General features: G+C 51.2%; 1 protein-coding gene and 1 long non-coding RNA gene across 3 annotated transcripts in view; one reads left to right on the top strand and one right to left on the bottom strand.

The window, feature by feature from the left end:
* Positions 1 to 17,262, top strand: part of LOC123375852 — a 43,066-nt gene extending 25,804 nt beyond the window's left edge. The window contains exon 3 of one of the 2 annotated variants that reach the window (XR_006581596.1): positions 17,024 to 17,262. This is a non-coding gene — a long non-coding RNA (uncharacterized LOC123375852). Of the gene's footprint in view, positions 1 to 8,638; positions 8,889 to 17,023 lie in introns of those variants that run through there. The other variant, XR_006581594.1, reaches the window with a different exon arrangement.
* Positions 17,263 to 17,597: 335 nt separating this feature from the next.
* LOC123375811 (C-type lectin BpLec-like) overlaps positions 17,598 to 19,160 on the bottom strand; it is an 81,443-nt gene continuing 79,880 nt past the window's right edge. The window contains exon 6 of the mRNA XM_045027110.1: positions 17,598 to 17,904. Within this exon, the coding sequence (XP_044883045.1) occupies positions 17,837 to 17,904 (68 nt within the window). The 3' untranslated portion in view covers positions 17,598 to 17,836. The remainder of the gene's footprint in view (positions 17,905 to 19,160) is intronic.

Consider the following 19,160-nt stretch of genomic DNA (forward strand, 5'->3'; position numbering starts at 1 on the left):
GAGGCATGAAGGTAGGCATAGAGGTTGGTAGGTTTTCGGTATAGGGTGGTGTTAACATAACCGTCACTTATTTGCACCATGGTGTCGAGGAAGTGGACCTCCCGTGTAGATTGGTCCAGGCTGAGGTTGATGGTGGGGTGGAAGCTATTGAAATCGTGGTGGAATTTTTCCAGAGTCTCCTTCCCATGGGTCCAGATGATGAAGATGTCATCAATGTAGCGCAGGTAGAGAAGGGGCGTGAGTGGACGAGAGCTGAGGAAGCGTTGTTCCAGGTCGGCCATAAAAATATTGGCATATTGTGGGGCCATGCGGGTGCCCATAGCGGTGCCGCTGATCTGGAGATATATATTGTCATCAAATTGGAAATAGTTGTGTGTGAGGATAAAGGCACAGAGCTCAGCAACCAGTTGTGCTGTGGCAACATCAGGGTGGCATCAGCTCCCTGCCACTCCAGCCTGCTCCGACGAGGGGCTCCCCCATCCTCCCTGCCTCCGTGTCTCCGGGGGGGCTCCCCCACACCTCCTTCCCTCCCTGCCCTACCATGGCAGCTCACCACCCCTCCTGCCCTCTCTGCTCCACCAAGGGGGCTTCCCCACCCCTCCCTGCCTCCCTGATGAGCCATGAAGGCTCACTCCACCCTTCCTATCCTCCCTGCCCTGCTATGGGGTCTCCTCAGCCTATCCTGCCCTCCCTGCTCCACCAAGGGGGCTTCCGCTCCCCTCCTATCCTCCCTGCTCTGCCGTGGAGGCTCCCCCACTGCTCCTAGATTCATAGATTCTAGGGCTGGAAGGGACCTCGAGAGGTCATCGAGTCCAGTCCCCTGCCCTCATGGCAGGACCAAATGCTGTCCAGACCTGCCTCCATGCTCTGCTGTGAGTGCTCCCCTCACCCTTCCTGCCCTCACTGATCTGCTATGGAGGGTTACCCACCCCTCCTATCCTCCTTGCCTGGCCATTGAGGCTCCCCCACCCCTCTTATCATGCCTGCTTTACCTTGGGGGTTCTCCCCACCCTTTCTGCCTTCCCTGCACTGCCATGGGCATCCCCCACCACTCCTATCTTCCTAATCTGCCATGTCCCCCACCCTCCCTGACTCTGTGCTCTGCTGTGAGGGCTTCCACAGTCCTTCTGCCCACCCTGATCTGCCATGAGGGCTCACTCCACACTCCTGCCACCCTGCTCTGCCATAGGGGCTCCTCACACTTCTCCTGCCTTGTACTTTGCCATGGAGGCTTCCCTACCCCTCCTTTCTCCCTGCCCCATGAGGGTGGAGGCTGGAAGGGCTTATGAAGCATCCCTGGGGTGAGGGAGGGCCAAAGGGGGATGAGGACCAGGGGCCACCCTGCAGGGGGTGATGTGCCAGCCTCACAAAGGGAGAGACACCCGGTTCAGTGCCAGCCAGGGAGAATGGGGCCCTGGACACTGCTCTCTGGGACAGGACGCTCAGCTCTGGTCCATATTGTGTGGAGGGCAGGGGGCAGGGCTGTGGGTGGTGGAGAGCCAGATAGACCCTGTCCCAGGGCCCAGGCAGCTCACACAGGGCAAGTCCAGCCAGCAGGCCCCATCCCAGGGATTGGCTGCCACCAAAAGCCCAGCACCCAGCACGGAGCAGAGAAGGGACTGGAGGGGGCAGGAACTCACCTGTCCATTTGTCTGTCTGTCTGTCTGTCGAGGTGGCTGGTCCAGAGCACTGAGTATTGGAGTTCAGCCTGTGCCAGGTGCAGGGTCCCCGGGAAGTTTATAGCTCAGCAGGGGGGAGGGTCTGCAGAGGGAGGGAGAAGGAGGAGGGTGAATTTGGAAATGGGACCAGATGTGATACTTCAAACCCAGTGATGACACAGATAAGAGATGACAAGCTGCCCTCTGCTTTGCTCAGCTTCCTGCTGCCCTCGAGACGCCCTGGCATGGCTGGCAGGGTGAACGTTATTGCTGCTGAGTCACAGCCTGGCACTGGGAAGGGGGCACTGGGGCAGGTGCTGAGGCAGACGGATGGGCCAAGAGGGCACATGTGTTACCCAGGGTTTTCAAAACACAAAGCAGTGATAACTTAACTGTTTCTCTCCAGACGGTGCCAGGAATAATAACTGGGAACACAGCAATTCCGTCTGAGAAATTATTGATACAAGCAAGCGTGTGCTTCTCTAAAACTACAATTTTTTTAGATATTAAGTGCGCGCACACACAGCGATACACAATAGCTTTAGAACATCCCAGGTATAGTTGCCCACACTCTGAATGGTTTTGAATCATCACCAGCTGGGCTTCCAGGGGCCCTGTTTCCATCCCGCTAATGGGGAGTTTAGATGTCAGCGTCTTACCTGAATAAAAGCTCCCTCGGGCTGCTCCCAGGTATTTACTTTTAACTAATCTTTTCTCACTAACTCTAACAAAGCACATAACTTATAATGACTCCTGTTGTTAGTAGCTACTGGTGTGGTGCTCTGCTCTTGTTCAATGATGATAACAGTTGGCTGTGTGCGTGTTCCCTCTGTGTGCTGCCCCGGCTCTGCGCAGATCACTGGCACAGCAGACCCCGAGAGACCCCCCCAATGACCACAGACTATAGTAAGGTACGAAGGAACCCGAGCCAGGTTTATTGTCAAACGAAGCAAAATGATAGTTCCCTGTAGACTCTACAGGACATACTACGAATTTGTGCCCCCTGGCAATGGGCACAGCTCAGTCAGTGGTGGGACTTTCCACTGCCCCCTAGGCTGGAGAAAGACGCGCACTCTGAGACCTACTTTTATACAGTTACAGGACAAATTACTCATCCCTCCTGACATACTGAGGTACAGCCCCTTGGCTCATTAGGGTGCTGCCTCCCCTTTGAGCATGTTGTTCCAGACATACAGATCTATCTATCATGCTGTCCTGTCTTTAAGATGCACCTGCCTGTTCCTTGTTATGTCTATGGAGTGTCCTTGTATCGGGCTGTCCAGGTGCCATCTTGGCACAAGTTCCTCTTATTAGCCCTTATGTGTGGATGCACCTGATTCTAACAACCCTCTTCTCTCCAGTTTCTGTGAGCGGGGCCTGCATCTGGCTCACAGCCCAGCTTTTGCTTAGCAACACCTGGAAGTACTTTGGGTCAGGCTTTAGGCCTCAGACTAGGCCTCTGACACAAGAGTTTATGTTTCAGGGCCTCATCTTACTACAACTCCTAGTGGGTAAGCACAATATTAGAGGATGGAGTTGGATGGCAGGAGAGAGATCACTTGATCATTGCCTGTCAGGTTCACTCCCTCTGGGACACCTGGCATTGGTGACTGTCAGTAGACAGGATACTGGGCTAGATGGACCTTTGGTCTGACCCGGTACAGCTGTTCTTATGTTTTAATGACCTCTACTGGGTCACCAATTCTCCTAATTTCAACAAACTACTCATGATCTCCAAACATTTCTAGCATTTCTAGCCAGAACAACAACATGTCAGAGGCACCAAAAACCAAAGTCTCTATCCACTCACCCTCTTCCATAACATTCTGTCCCATCCTCCCATGCTGATTAGCAAGCAGCAAGTATGCACCTGTCTGACCTTGTCTCACAAAGGGCTCCAATTATTCCTAGCTACATGACGCTTGGTTTTCAGCTGGCAGTGGCTGAACATTCAAAATGGCTGACTGCAGTGCTGTCAAGCTCTGGGTACATGCAGGGATGTCAAATTCCAGGGCAACACATGGGGCAGATTTCCTGTAGAGAAGGTGTGATGGGGACACACAGCAGCGGTTTGATTCCCTGCCTGAATGACCCCCGTCACCACCACCATCCCATTCCTGAGCACCCAGCGGTGAGCACCCTCCAGGCTCAGCACCCTCCACCTGCCCTGAGCCCCAAGCCCTAGTGACTCTTGTGGCAGGAATTGGTCTCAAGTCATGTGCTGTAAATTGGGGTCTCTTTCCCTCTGGTTCACTTGTATTTGCAGATGACTGGTGTCTCCCATACTGGGGGGTGCACAATTTAAAAGGGATGACACATGGCCGCCCAACATGGTTCCTCCCCCGCCTGCCCCCAGCCCAGGGCTGCCAAGCTCTCCCCACCGCCTCCCTGCCCCATGTTACTGGTGGGAAAAAACTTCTGTCCTTCTGCTGTGTCGGCTCCTCTCTGGCACGTTCATCTCACTCTCTGGCAGCCCGGGCGATGAGTGGGAGAAAACTGCTTCTCATGCAGCTGAAGCCGGGTGCTCCCGGTCTCTGCTTTGGGCAGCACAGCAGGGCCTGCCAGAGAGCCTGGTTGGGGAGGGGTGGCAGCGGTGGCCCCCTCCCTGCCTGGGCTTGGCTTCCGGCAACAACGGCTGAGCATGCTGGGGATGGGGCCTCCAGCTCGCCTGGGACCTGTCTCTGGAAGTTTGGATTGATGGGGGGTGGCCCATCACTGCAGCGCCTCCCCACAACCCCTAGCCAGGCTGCCTTGCAGGCAACTTCTGTGCTGCAGCAGCTGCAAAGAGCAGCGTGCTAGCGGCTGGCATGAGAAGAGGGTCTGGACCCGCCCTTCTGCTCCCCCCCAGGCTGGCTGCGGTGAGGGGCACTTCACCCTCACATGCCCCCCCACGCATCACCTTTGCAGCCTATAGTGATGGTGCCAGTCAGCCCCTGCTGTCGTCAGATGTCACCGGTGTGGTGCTCTGCTCTGCTCAATGGTGATAGCAGTCGGCCGCGTGTGCATGTTCCCTCTGTGTGCTGCCCCGGCTCCGCAGATCACTGGCACAGTCTCTGCCCTAGCCTTACAAATTTCATTCATTCCACACAATAATAGTGGGGGATTTCCATGATCCCCATATTGACTGGGAACATTTCACTTCAGGACGAAATGCAGATATAAAATTTCTCGATACTTTAAATGACTGCTTCATGAAGCAGCTGGTACAGGAACCCACAAGGGGAGAGGCAACTCTAGATTTAATCCTGAGTGGAGCACAGGAGCTGGTCCAAGAGGTAACTATAGCAGGACCGCTTGGAAATAGTGACCATAATACAATACCATTCAACATCCCTGTGGTGGGAAGAACACCTCAACAGCCCAACACTGTGGCCTTTAATTTCAAAAGGGGGAACTATACAAAAATGAGGGGGTTAGTTAGACAGAAGTTAAAAGGTACAGTGACTAACGTGAAATCCCTGCAAGTTGCATGGGCCCTTTTTAAAGACACCATAATAGAGGCCCAACTTCAATGTGTACCCCAAATTAAGAAACACAGTAAAAGAACTAAAAAAGAGCCACCGTGGCTTAACAACCATGTAAAAGAAGCAGTGAGAGATAAAAAGACTTCCTTTAAAAAGTGGAAGTCAAATCCTAGTGAGGCAAATAGAAAGGAGCACAAACACTGCCAACTTAAGTGCAAGAGTGTAATAAGAAAGGCCAAAGAGGAGTTTGAAGAACGGCTAGCCAAAAACTCCAAAGGTAATAACAAAATGTTTTTTAAGTGCATCACAAGCAGGAAGCCTGCTAAACAACCAGTGGGGCCCCTTGATGATCAAAATACAAAAGGAGCGCTTAAAGACGATAAAGTCATTGTGGAGAAACTAAATGGATTCTTTGCTTCAGTCTTCACGGCTGAGGATGTTAGGGAGAATCCTAAACCTGAGCTGGCTTTTGTAGGTGACAAATCTGAGGAACCATCACAGATTGAAGTGTCACTAGAGGAGGTTTTGGAATTATTTGATAAACTCAATATTAACAAGTCACCGGGACCAGATGGCATTCACCCAAGAGTTCTGAAAGAACTCAAATGTGAAGTTGCAGAACTATTAACTAAGGTTTGTAACCTGTCCTTTAAATCGGCTTCTGTACCCAATGACTGGAAGTTAGCTAATGTAACGCCAATATTTAAAAAGGGCTCTAGGGGTGATCCCGGCAATTACAGACCGGTAAGTCTAACGTCGGTACCGGGCAAATTAGTTGAAACAATAGTAAAGAATAAAATTGTCAGACACATAGAAAAACATAAATTCTTGAGCAATAGTCAACATGGTTTCTGTAAAGGGAAATCGTGTCTTATTAATCTATTAGAGTTCTTTGAAGGGGTCAACAAACATGTGGACAAGGGGGATCCGGTGGACATAGTGTACTTGGATTTCCAGAAAGCCTTTGACAAGGTCCCTCACCAAAGGCTCTTACGTAAATTAAGCTGTCATGGGATAAAAGGGAAGGTCCTCTCATGGATTGAGAACTGGTTAAAGGACAGGGAACAAAGGGTAGGAATTAATGGTAAATTCTCCGAATGGAGAGGGGTAACTAGTGGTGTTCCCCAAGGGTCAGTCCTAGGACCAATCCTATTCAATTTATTCATAAATGATCTGGAGAAAGGGGTAAACAGTGAGGTGGCCAAGTTTGCAGATGATACTAAACTTCTCAAGATAGTTAAGACCAAAGCAGATTGTGAAGAACTTCAAAAAGATCTCACAAAACTAAGTGACTGGGCAACAAAATGGCAAATGAAATTTAATGTGGATAAATGTAAAGTAATGCACATTGGTAAAAATAACCCCAACTATACATATAACATGATGGGGGCTAATTTAGCTACAACGAGTCATGAAAAAGATCTTGGCGTCATCGTGGATAGTTCTCTGAAGATGTCCACGCAGTGTGCAGAGGTGGTCAAAAAAGCAAACAGGATGTTAGGTATCATTAAAAAGGGGATAGAGAATAAGACTAAGAATATATTATTGCCCTTATATAAATCCATGGTACGCCCACATCTCGAATACTGTGTACAGATGTGGTCTCCTCACCTCAAAAAAGATATTCTAGCACTAGAAAAGGTTCAGAAAAGGGCAACTAAAATGATTAGGGGTTTAGAGAGGGTCCCATACGAGGAAAGATTAAAGAGGCTAGGACTCTTCAGCTTGGAAAAGAGAAGACTAAGGGGGGACATGATAGAGGTATATAAAATCATGAGTGATGTTGAGAAAGTGGATAAGGAAAAGTTATTTACTTATTCCCATAATACAAGAACTAGGGGTCACCAAATGAAATTAATAGGCAGCAGGTTTAAAACAAATAAAAGGAAGTTCTTCTTCACGCAGCGCACAGTCAACTTGTGGAACTCCTTACCTGAGGAGGTTGTGAAGGCTAGGACTATAGCAATGTTTAAAAGGGGACTGGATAAATTCATGGTGGCTAAGTCCATAAATGGCTATTAGCCAGGATGGGTAAGAATGGTGTCCCTAGCCTCTGTTTGTCAGAGGATGGAGATGGATGGCAGGAGAGAGATCACTTGATCATTACCTGTTAGGTTCACTCCCTCTGGGGCACCTGGCATTGGCCACTGTCAGTAGACAGATATTGGGCTAGATGGACCTTTGGTCTGACCTGGTACGGCCTTTCTTATGTTCTTATGTTCTTATGTTTCTTCCCCCATTATATTTTTTAAACTCTGTGGGGATTTGCAGGGAGAGGTTAAGGGGGTTTCCTAGCTAGTGGTTTTCTGTCACGTTAGATCACCATTCCTACAGCGGACAGCTCGCTTACTCACCAGATCAGCAGTTGTGGTCACCAGTGTTGTCAGATGTGGTCACCAGTGTTGTCAGGTGTGGTGCTCTGCTCTGTTTAGTGTTGATAACAGTTGGCTGTGTGTGTGTGTGTTCTCTCTGTGTGCTGCCCTGGCTCTGCAGATGGCTGGCACAGCAGATCTCGAGCGAACCCCCAATGACCACAGACTCTGATAAGGTATGAAGGCACGGGCCATGTTTATTGTCAAATGAAGCACAGTAAGAGTTTCCCACAGACTCTACAGGACATACTGTGAATTTGTGCCCGTGGCAATGGACCGGCTCAGTCAGTGCCGGGACTCTCCACTGCCCCCAGGCCAGACAAAGACACCACCTCAGGGGTGCATTGTTATACACAGGTACAAACAAGTTACTCATCACTGCTGATGTATTGAGGAGCAACCCCCCGACGTAGTAAGGTACAACCCCACTACGCAGTACGGTGCCGCCTCTCACCTTGTACATGTTGGTTCAAACAAAACAACTCTAGCCACCATAATACCCCTTTGACCCTGTCATTGGAATGGGTCAGCCTGTTCCCTGTTATCCGTGTGGAGTGTACAAGTATGCGAATGTTCTGATAGCTGGTGTCCAGTCCCTTTTAGGTATGTCCCTTTCCTTGCCAGTGTCTGTGAGCAGGGCCTGCCTCTGGCTCACAGCTTAACTTTGCTTTATGTTAGCAAAGACTTGACCTTTACTTTAGCTCAGGCCTTAGGCCTCTGATACAAGAGATTATGTTTCAGGGCCTCATCTTACTACACCTGTGCTGCCCACGGAGCGATGAGCCTGGGCTGCCTGTTACAGACCGTGCTGGGGAAGAGGCTGTAGACTCAGGGTCTGTTATCCAGGGACTTGGGCACAGGCTCAATGTCACTGAACCAAAGGCCTGCGAGGGGCCTGGGGCTCGCTGGGACTCTTGGTTTTCACAGATGTTAAAGCCAGAAGGGACCATTGTGATCACCTCGTCTGACCTCCTGCGTCACAGGGGCCAGAGACCCCACCAGTGAGTTCTGAGTCCAGCCCAGAGTGTCTGGTTTCACTAGGGTAGATCTGTAGAACTGATCAGTCTAAGCCGTTATTTACCGCTCCACCCATTCTTCTATCACCAGCTAATATCACCAGCCGTGGTTTTATATTATCTTTCAGGTCATTAATGAAGATATTGAACGGCACTGGCCTGCAACACCCTGCTATATACACACCTGGTGGATCATGATTTCCCAGTGACAATTACCTACTATATCAGTTAGCCAGTTCTTAGCCAGAGAGGGTTTCAGCCATTGCACTAAGGCAGCACCCACACACCTGTGATGAGCACCAGATCCTGCCCTCCCAGCGCCCCAAATCTCTAGACCATCCTGCAGGGATCCAGCCTCTCCCCATCCTGCTCAGCACCCACCCCACACTGCTAGGAATATGGAGCGAAGGGCCAGGCACTGAGCTCTCCTGCACAGCCGTTTTGGCCCTGTGGAAGCCAGTAAATAATTAACAAGGATTTGAAGAGATCTTAATGAATGTTAGTTAGCATGAGTTAGGCTAGCTGTGACCCTGGTGACGTGAGATTTGTGGAAGCAAGATAATGTAAGACAGAGTGAACTGTGTGAAAGTTATTACGACCTTGCAATATGCAGTCTTGCTTTTTTCTAGTAAGATAGCAGAAAAGCTTATGCATAAACAAAATGTATTTGTTGCTTTTTACTGTCTCCATGATTGCTAGAAATTGTCTGTAACAAAGGTATAAAGGCTTGATGTAATTGTTTACCAGTTGAGAGACCTGTCCAGGACCCTGTGTCCTATGGCACTCTCTCCCTCCATTGTAATTACTGGAGAAATAATAAAGTGTTTGATTTTGCTGCACCCAAACAAAAAGCGACAGCCCATTAAGAGGTGACAGTTGCTGCCACAATTGCAATTTCCTTTGTAATCTAGCAGTTCTGGTGCGTTAGGACCCAGCCCTGAGTGAGCAACTGACCCAGCCTACAATGAGCTGAGATAACAAAGTGCCGGCTCATTGCCTCTGGGCAGGGGCTGAAGCAGCTCTCTGATCTCTGGTATAACCAGGTTCCTCTGACTCTCAATGTGGTCCAGCAGAGCTCAGTATGGCTTGCCCTTTGCATTAGGAGAGGACAGGAGAGGACAGGGCAGGGAAGGATTACAGAGTGATCTGAACTGCTTGGTACATGGGGTGCAATCAAACAATGTGCGGCTTAACACCGTAAAACACAAAGTGTATGTGTAGGGACAGAAGGGTGGGGATGGCAAAGTGAGTTAAATCTTTGCTGTGTCAGCCCATCGTCCCCTGTGGTGCCAACAAGTGAGGAGTTTGGGCTGCCTGTTACAGACCGTGCTGGGGAAGGGGCCTGTAGACTCAGGGTCTGTTATCCAGGGACTTGGACAGAAGACTCAATGTCGCTGAAGCAAAGACTTGTGCGGGGTCTGGGAGATGCTGGGAGCCTTGGTTTTCACTGATGTTAAAGCCTGAAGGGACCATTGTGATCATCTATTCTGAACTCCTGCGTCACATGGGCCAGAGACCCCACCAGTGAGTTCTGTGTCCAGCTCAGAGCTTCTGGTTTCACTAGGGTAGATCTGTAGAACTGAGCAGTCCCCACCAGATCATTGATGAAGACTGTATGGCACTAGGTTGAGAACTGATCCATGCAAGTCCCCCTACAAACAACTCTCCTGGATCATGAGTCCCCATTGACCATTACTTTGTGAGATCTATCAGTTAGCCAGTTCTGAATGTATTTAATAGGGGCCACACTGATTTTGTATAGATCATTTTTAAATCAAATTTTCAAGTGAGACCAAGCCAAGTACCAGAGACTGCTGACATGTATCACGTCATGGAGACATAAATTGCAAAGCCAGAAGGGACCATTGTGATCATCTAGTCTGACATTCCATATAGTACCGGGCACAGTGGGGTGATGGTCTGAGACCTGAATCAGTGACTGTACAGGAACTCTGAGCTCTGATTAGCTGAGACATTTCCACCCAGCAGGTAGCTCAGGACATCCAGGCTGTCCCTACAACTAACAAATGGGACATGGGAAAGTTTCCTCCCCAGTGCTCAGGTGCTGTAACATCCTGCTGCCCCAAGGTTTCTGCCAAAAACTTCTCCTCCCCTAGCACTTCCTCAGAGCTCTGGCTCTGAAAGCAGCAGCTCTATGTTCTTTGGCCAAGATTTACAACAGTGCCTCAGTTTGGGGGTCCTCAGCTGTGGACCCCATAAAGGGGCAGGAGGGATGAGCTGTCAGCCCCTGAGAATCAGTCTCCATGAACTTGACTCAGGTCAGACACCGCAAGTCCCATCACTTTGCCATACTCACCTTTCCTAAACCCTTCTCCTTTTTTAATACAACAACTCAACATAAAGGCAAAAAAAAAATCAGCAGCGTCGCCCTGCACAGTAGCAGCTGGCCAAGCCTAACGCAAATGCCCAGCCATACTGGGCTGTGTCGGTCTGCAGGGAGAGTCAGAGGAACCTGGTTATCCCAGAGAGCAGTGAGCTCCTCAGCCCCCTGCCCAGAGGGAGACGCTGGATCCCTTTGGGATGTTTTAGAGGAGATGTGGGGCACTGGGGGGGGGAGGGCAGGATCTGGTGCCTGTCACAGGTGTGAGGGTGCGGCCTGAAAGGGGTGGCTGAAGCCATCTCAGTGCAATCCCCCTGGCCCCTGCTACATTTGGGATGTGGAACCACAGGACCCTCTGGTCAGTTGTACCTGGTGCTGGGGAGCGACATGAGTATGGCCGGCTGGCCCCGGAGCCTGGCCAGGAAGAGATCGGCCCTCAGAGCTCCCAGTGCCATGTGGTGAGGGCCTGGCCTGTCTGGATAGTTCAATCAGCTCTGGGACCTTGGGCTGTTCCCAGTGTTCCCTCCTTCCTGAGACGTTTCCTTGGATGCTGCTTTGACACTGCAGAGTCATTTGACCATGTCACCTGGTACACAATACCATCCTGAGGGGCAGTCAAGGGTCTGAGTGGCACGGTAAGGGGGCTGGGGTGTTGGAGAAGGGGTAAGGGGTTCCAGGAGGGGCAGTCAAGGGACAGGGAGCGGGGGGGTTGGATGGGTTGGGGTTTCTGTGGGGGGCAGTCGGAGGGAGTGGATGGTGGCAGGGTGGGGCTTCCATCCCCCTGGAGTGTCCTGGTTTTTTAATGTTAAAATATGGTTCCTTACCATCCACAGTGCAGCTCTCCACTCACAGCATGCTGCCGCATGAGGTCCTCCTCCTTCCTTTCCAGTTGGTAGTGGCCAAGGGAATGCTGGGAAATGTAGTTCTTTCCCTCCTCCAGGGCTGGCTCTATAGGCAGGGAGCTAATCAAGGAACTACAGCTCCCAGAGCCCCCTGTTGGTTCTCAGCTCCCATGCTGGATCCCTGCCTCCCCTGCAAATGAGCTGCCCCAAGCAGATGCTTTGCTGGTGCCTAGAGCCGCCCCTGACTGTAGTGCCCATCTTTAAAAAAGGGAAGAAGGAGGATCCGGGGAACTACAGGCCAGTCAGCCTCACCTCAGTCCCTGGAAAAATCATGGAGCAGGTCCTCAAGGAATCAATTCTGAAGCACTTAGCGGAGAGGAAAGTGATCAGGAACAGTCAGCATGGATTCACCAAGGGCCAGTCATGCCTGACCAATCTAATTGCCTTCTATGATGAGATAACTGGCTCTGTGGATGAGGGGAAAGCAGTGGATGTGTTATTCCTTGACTTTAGCAAAGCTTTTGATATGGTCTCCCAAAGTATTCTTGCCAGCAAGTTAAAGAAGTAAGGGCTGGATGAGTGGACTATAAGGTGGATAGAAAGCTGGCTAGATCGTTGGGCTCAACGGGTAGTGATCAACGGCTCCATGTCTAGTTGGCAGCCGGTTTCAAGCGGAGAGCCCCAAGGGGCGGTCCTGGGGCCGGTTTTGCTCAATATCTTCATTAATGATCTGGAGGATGGCGTGAACTGCACTCTCAGCAAGTTTGCAGATGACACTAAACTGGGAGGAGTGGTAGATACACTGGAGGGTAGGGATAGGATACAGAGGGACATCGACAAATTAAAGGACTGGGCCAAAAGAAACATGATGAAGTTCAACAAAGACAAGTGCAGAGTCCTGCGCTTAGGATGGAAGAATCCCATTCACTGCTACAGACTAGGGACCAAGTGGCTAGGCAGCAGTTCTGCAGAAAAGGACCTAGGGGTTACAGTGGACGAGAAGCTGGATATGAGTCAACATTGTGCCCTTGTTGCCAAGAAGGCTAACAGCATTTTGGGCGGTATAAGTAGGGGCATTGCTAGCAGATCAAGGGATGTGATCATTCTCCTCTATTTGACATTGGTGAGGCCTCATCTGGAGTACTGTGTCCAGTTTTGGGTTCCACACTACAAGAAGGATGTGGAAAAATTGGAAACAGTAATGATAATAGGAGATATACCAATCTCCTAGAACTGTAAGGGACCTTGAAAGGTCATCAAATCCAGCTCCCTGACTTCACTAGCAGGACCAATTTTTTCTCCAGATCTCTAAGTGGCCCCCTCAAGGATTGAGCTCATTAGCCTGGGTTTAGCAGGCCAATGCTCAAACCACTGAGTTATCCCTCCCCCTGTCCAGTAGAGGGCAACAAAAATGATTAGGGGACTGGAGCACATGACTTACGAGGAGAGGCTGAGGGAACTGGGATTGTTTAGTCTGCAGAAGAGAAGAGTGAGGGGGGATTTGATAGCTGCTTTCAACTACCTGAAAGGGGGTTCCAAAGAGGATGGATCTAGACTGTTCTCAGTGGTAGAAGATGACAGAACAAGGCGTAATGGTCTCAAGTTGCAGTGCGGGAGGTCTAGGTTGGATATTAGGAAACACTATTTCACGAGGAGGGTGGTGAAGCACTGGAATGGGTTCCCTGGGGAGGTGGTGGAATCTCCTTCCTTAGAGGTTTTTAAGGTCAGGCTTGACAAAGCCCTGGCTGGGATGATTTAGTTGGGAACTGGTCCTGCTTTTAGCAGGGGGTTGGACTAGATACTTCCTGTGGTCCCTTCCAACCCTGATATTCTACGATTCTACAAAAAGTAATTTTCTCTTTGTTGATTGTGACGGTGCTGCCCGTGGCCCATGGGATCCAGCTGAGGTCACTCATTCAGGGTGAACAGCAAACCAAACGGGGCAGACAAACCCCAAACGCTGGTGGTTATTCCAATACTTAGATTTACCAACCAGCACAAAACAGCTTCTTTAGTACCTCACTGGTTACTCAGAAGTCCAAACAAGGCACTTCCTTTAAAGTGCCCAGTCTCAGACCTCCGTCCAGACACACCTGTCAGATATGATGATGATTCCTAAAAATCTGATCTCATCATATAAAAGAAAAGGTTTTTCCAATCCCAAAGGATCCGCCACATACCCAGGTCCAATTATAACTTAGATCTTACCCAAAATACATGCTCTAGCCAATTCTTATTAACTAAGCTAAAATTTATTAAAAAAGAAAAGAGAGAGAGTGTTGGTTAAAAGATCAGTATACAGACAGACGAATTCAATTCTCGAAGTTCAGATGCATAGTAGAGGTGAGCTTGTGGTTGCCAAAAGTCCTTTTAGAAATAGTCCATAGGTTACAGTCCAATTTCCATATTCAGGGTGGCTCCAGTCAATGACTGGGGATCTCAATCCTTGGGGCTTAAGGTTTCCCCCTCTTGAAACCCAAAGCAGATCTGAGATGAAGTAGGATCGTGTCCCAGGGTTTTTATACATTTCCAGCAGCCTTTCGGCCTGAGAAAACAATACGCTTAACTCCTTCTACCAAACATCCTGGCAATTAGCACAGGGTAATTTATCCATTAAACAGTTCAGATACAGGTTATCACAACCTTCCAAGAGACACATAGACAATAATACTATTTCACTCAAGTATCATCATAAATGTTAATATTCGTTTTTTGATCTTCGAATTAAAACTATAGCATGTCGGGGTTATGAGGACTCTGCCAGGTGGGAGAGGGAAGAGGAGTCCTCGAGGGCAGGCAGGCAGCATCCAGGGACGGGGCTCAGATCCTTTCACCATCTGAACAATCAGGGTAGCACAGAAGCCAGGAAACCTCCCCATGACCATTCCCAATTACATGTGCCTCAGTTTCCCTCTCTGCAGTCTGAAAGTTGGATGGACGAATGTCCCTTAATGCACGGTGACATTACGCCCCATATTCCTCAGAGAAATATGCTTATGCAAGGCGGGGCATGTAAGGTATCACTGGAACAGTTATGATTTACTGAATGTGATTATCCAATTTGCATGGATGTATCATTTCTGTATCTGAAGTTAGAAATATTGACTATGTAATAATTACAACTGTGTTCTCACCTGAGGAACACCCACCAGACAGTAGGTGAACAGCCTGGGTGGGCCGTTAGGAAAGACAATAGGACTTTGAAGATACTAGTGTCCCTCCTTCCTGAGACGTTTCCTGGGATGCTGCTTTGACACTGCAGAGTCATGTGACCATGTCACCTGGTACACGATACCATCCTGAAATGCTGGTACTTTTCCATGGGCAGGGGGTGGTGATCAAACTGGGAAATAAAGGATTCCTGCCACGTGTAAATCTTAATTAAGGTTGGGGAGTGAGTTAATCCTGGTTCTTCTCCATTGCCTCCCTGCTCAAGAAGGAAGACTGCTGAAAACACCGGAAGAAAAAAAGGAACTAAGCTGGAGAGTGGCGGGGTGGGGAAGGGGACGCTGAGCCAGGGCTGCGAACGGTGTCTGGCCTGTGCGGGATATCCCTGGAATTTTCAGCTGCAAGCAAGAGCTTCCTGTCCACAAAGAAATTCTGCAACTGGCTTAAAACAACGTTTAGAGTGAGAAATTTTTTCTAGCCAGTATTCTGTAGTGTATTAAGCTTAGTTTGTGTATTTTGTTTTATTTGCTCTGTGATCTGCTTTGATCTGTTTGCTCTCCCTTATAATCGCTTCACATTTACCTTTTGTAGTTAATAAACTCGCCTTTTGTTTACTCTAAAACCCATTTCGTGCAATTGATAACTGGGTGGGGGGCAAAACGCTGTGCATGTCTTCCTCCTCCTTGAGGGAGGGGGGGAGCTCATGAGCTTACGCTGTAGAGAGCTCTGTGCAGTGCAGGACAACATCATGTTGGGTTTACACTCCAGAGGGGGTGTGCACCAGAGTGCTGGGCAATTCCCCGAGCTGAGTCTGCCCACGCAGAGCTGATTGCAGACTCTGTGTGACTGTACAGCTGGGTGTTTCCCTACATGTGTGTGTGTGTGTGTGTGTGTGTGTGTGTGTGTGTGTGTGTGTGCGCGCGCAGCAGGACAGGGTGAGGGAGTCCAGGCTGGTGGAACACGTGGGCTCAGGGGGACCCCAATACATCAGGAAGCACCCCTGAAGGGGGAGTCCAACCTGGCACATGCGACACTCCCCTTCCCCTCCAGTGCTCCCCTCTCCCCGTTGGTTTGCTGCAACAGAGAAGTCCCAGAATTCAGGGGTGACTCATGTGGCTTCACCTCCCGCCCTGGGGGTGCTGAGCGATGGCCCTGCTGCTGCCGCTGCTCCCACTGTCGCTGCTGTCTCTGTCCCTGCCCCTTTGCTGTGGGCTCATCGCTGGTTCTGCCCCATTTGCCATTTGCTGCTTCTGCCTCGAGCTGGGATGCTGAGTTCTGAGGCTCTGGCAATTCGCCCAGCGCTTAGTGATTTCTCTGGGTACGGGGGGGACCCCACTGCTGCTGCATCCTGTGTTGTCTTTGATCACGTTGTCTTTAAACAGAGCCCCCAGCCCAGGGAGGAGAGAACACCTGCCCCCCCCAGGCTCTCACTGGATTTGGGGTCACTCACCCCGCTCAGCGCGTGAGGGTCCATCAGGCAGGCTGGGGACGGTTCTGCTGCCCCCGCCTCGTACAATGAGGATAACAACATTTCACACCCCTGCCTCCCAGATTAACCCCGAGCAGCCCAAACTGAGCACTGTGGAAAAGCAGGTCTGTCTGCCGAGCACCTCGGCAGCCCAGGTGTGTCAGATACAGTCTGCTCCTGAGGTCTGTTCCCCAGCTCACCCCACAGGGCAGGGGGGAGCCCGTTCAGATCCCGCTCACATACACAGGGCTGATTTTGTCCAGCTTGTGCTAAACCAATGGATTCCTTGAAAGGAGCCATACTGTGGGGGGTCCCTACCCCTGGTTCCCCTGAACAGGGCTCATGTTTGGGGCTTTGCCAGGAGGCCAGTTCGGTTTTAAATCTGAAATCTCACAAACTTGGTTTGGCAGCTTGGGGACTATTCTAGCTGCTATTTGAATGGGATTGAAGCAGGAGAGCCCCTGTCCCTGGAGGAGAGGCCTGGGGCCAGCACAATAAGGGGACGCTCTGAGAGAGGCTGTATGAAGGCTGGGGGCAGAGAATACCCCGTCAGTCAGGGACAGAGATAAATGTAACAGGGAAGAGGAGAAGGGATGTTCCCAGGGTCACACAGGATCCCTCCAGCAGAGCTGGGATTGGAACCCAGGAGTCCTGGCTCAGTCTTTTTTGGTTTGTATTCCTGTTCTGCCCACAGGTTTTCAAATGCCGGGAGGACGTACCCAGTGACTCTACTATCCAAAGAGAAACTTCATCGGAAAAACCCGGGGAAAGCAGACAAAGGCACTGACGCGAGCCTCATCATCATAGCTGCCACCTGCATCGTCTCCTGGAACCCCAGGCCTTTGTCATCCTCATCCTAACAATGTCCTGACCAGAGTGGGCTTAAAACACCATCCCAAATGCCACTAGCACCTCTGCTGGCACCAGCTAAATCCAAACACCACCTGGGATCAAATCAAACTTGAGCAGGAGCAACAACAGCTCCGGCCCATCTCAACCAACTTCTTCGTTTTTAACCCCCAAAACAGGACAGGAGGGACGAGCACCCAGGGTGGGGGCAGCAGGGAGCAGGATGAATGGGCCGAGTCTCAGGGGTAGCGATGCCCCATGTTTCTACCAGAAGGGCAGATCCCTCCTCATTCTTAATTCGTTCCCTTTCCTTCCCCTCTGTCTCTGGGGTGCTGAGGCTGGGGCCAGGTGACTCAGGGAACTGTCCATGCCAGAGTCAGGAACACGAGAAAGGAGACATACACTGAGCTGAATGCTGGAGGGAAAGTTTATTATCACTGCACTGTGCTGAGATGGCTGAGAAGAGCAGAGCGTGGGTGCGACAGGGAGAGAAGGGGGCAGAGCAGAGCGGGAGTGACACAGCGTAACTCAGCGATGCTTTGCAGAAGGGACTTTGCAGCCAGGGACACAGGATCTGGTCTCCCCGGGGAGCCAGAGGGACCCGATTCACTCACAGCCCAGGTACTGGGAGCCCTCTGGTCCAGGCGAGCTGCCTCCCCTAGGGTTTGTGCTCACAAATGAAGGGGTGTCTCTCTTCACAGGGATAATCGTGCCATTTCTTAAAATCTGGAAAGAAAAACAGAAATGACCTGTGGGGTGGGGCAGGCTGGGCCGTTCCTGCTCATACAGTGACCCCTCCCCCGCCCTGTTCCCTGCCCCTCGGAGAAGATCCCAGCTCCTGTGCCCAGCCCTGAGGAAGAGGAGGGTGGGATGGAGCCCTGAGCGCCCCAGATTGGGGCAGCCCCATCCTGCAAAGAGAGGCCGAGGCTCAGTGTGAAAGGGGAGACGCCTGGTCCATGTGCTACTGCTCCTACCTCCCCCACCCCACGTGCCCCCACCCCAGCCAGAGGGCAGAGGAGAGAGCGAGAGCCCTGCCCCGCGACTGGGGCACCCGCTCAGGAACTGGGCTGCTGCCTCCTCCCTGCTGAGTGAGCTGCCCCCAGCCAGGCCCCCTCCAGGCCCTGCCCACCTGGGTCTGGCTACACCCAGGGGAACCTCTGTCCCAGGCAGGGCTCAGCCGCCGTGCAGAGGGGATGTGTCCCTGCCCCAGGAGTCAGTGTCACCGGCCTGCTGTGCACGGAGCAGCACGTTCCTCCCTCAGACCCGTTACCCCTCTGCTCTGGGGGTGTCTGTGCCCGTGCCCGGGGGCTGCCCGGCAGTCGGATTCCTGCGTAGCCAGGCCAGAGAGCGCCCAGGGAAGGAGAGTCCTGGGGCTGGGCTGGGTGGGCTCAGCCCCTCAGCAGCACCCCAGGCCCAGCAGGGAGCTCCGCGGGGGGTATAGGCCGTTCTCAGTGCCCTGTTCCCTGGGGTGCGGGTTTCTGCTGCTCTTTGACTCTATCCCCGTCCAGTGACTACAGCCCTGGCTGTGCCCATCTGCCGGCATCAGGCCTGACGGACAGTGAGCCTGTAACTCACGACTGTATCATGACTCACATGTACCAGGGGCTCCGTTAAGGTTACATGGGCAGCCTTAGTCTGCCACTTCCTTGACTTTGGGACTTTCATGTTCCTTTAACATAATGTTTTGGGTGCAATTTTGGAATAGTTCATAAAAGTAACAAAGAATTTGTGTTTTAGTAAAATGTGAATCAATTACTACAGAGCCCAGTGCTCAACTGGCTGCTTGTTACCGCAGCGTCTGACTGTCTATCACACCCGGCTCACGGCGGGCCCAGGCCTGTCCCAGTGATAAATGGAATTGGTCTGAGAGCCCCAGAGCTGCTCATCACTCCCCACACCCACTGGCACTGCAGGCCCCACACAGACACAGCACTCAGTGATGAGGGCCAGGCAGGGGATTCATTGTGAATTTCATCCCTCTC

Source organism: Mauremys mutica, chromosome 1, assembly GCF_020497125.1.
Source record: "Mauremys mutica isolate MM-2020 ecotype Southern chromosome 1, ASM2049712v1, whole genome shotgun sequence".
Taxonomy (NCBI): domain Eukaryota; kingdom Metazoa; phylum Chordata; order Testudines; family Geoemydidae; genus Mauremys; species Mauremys mutica.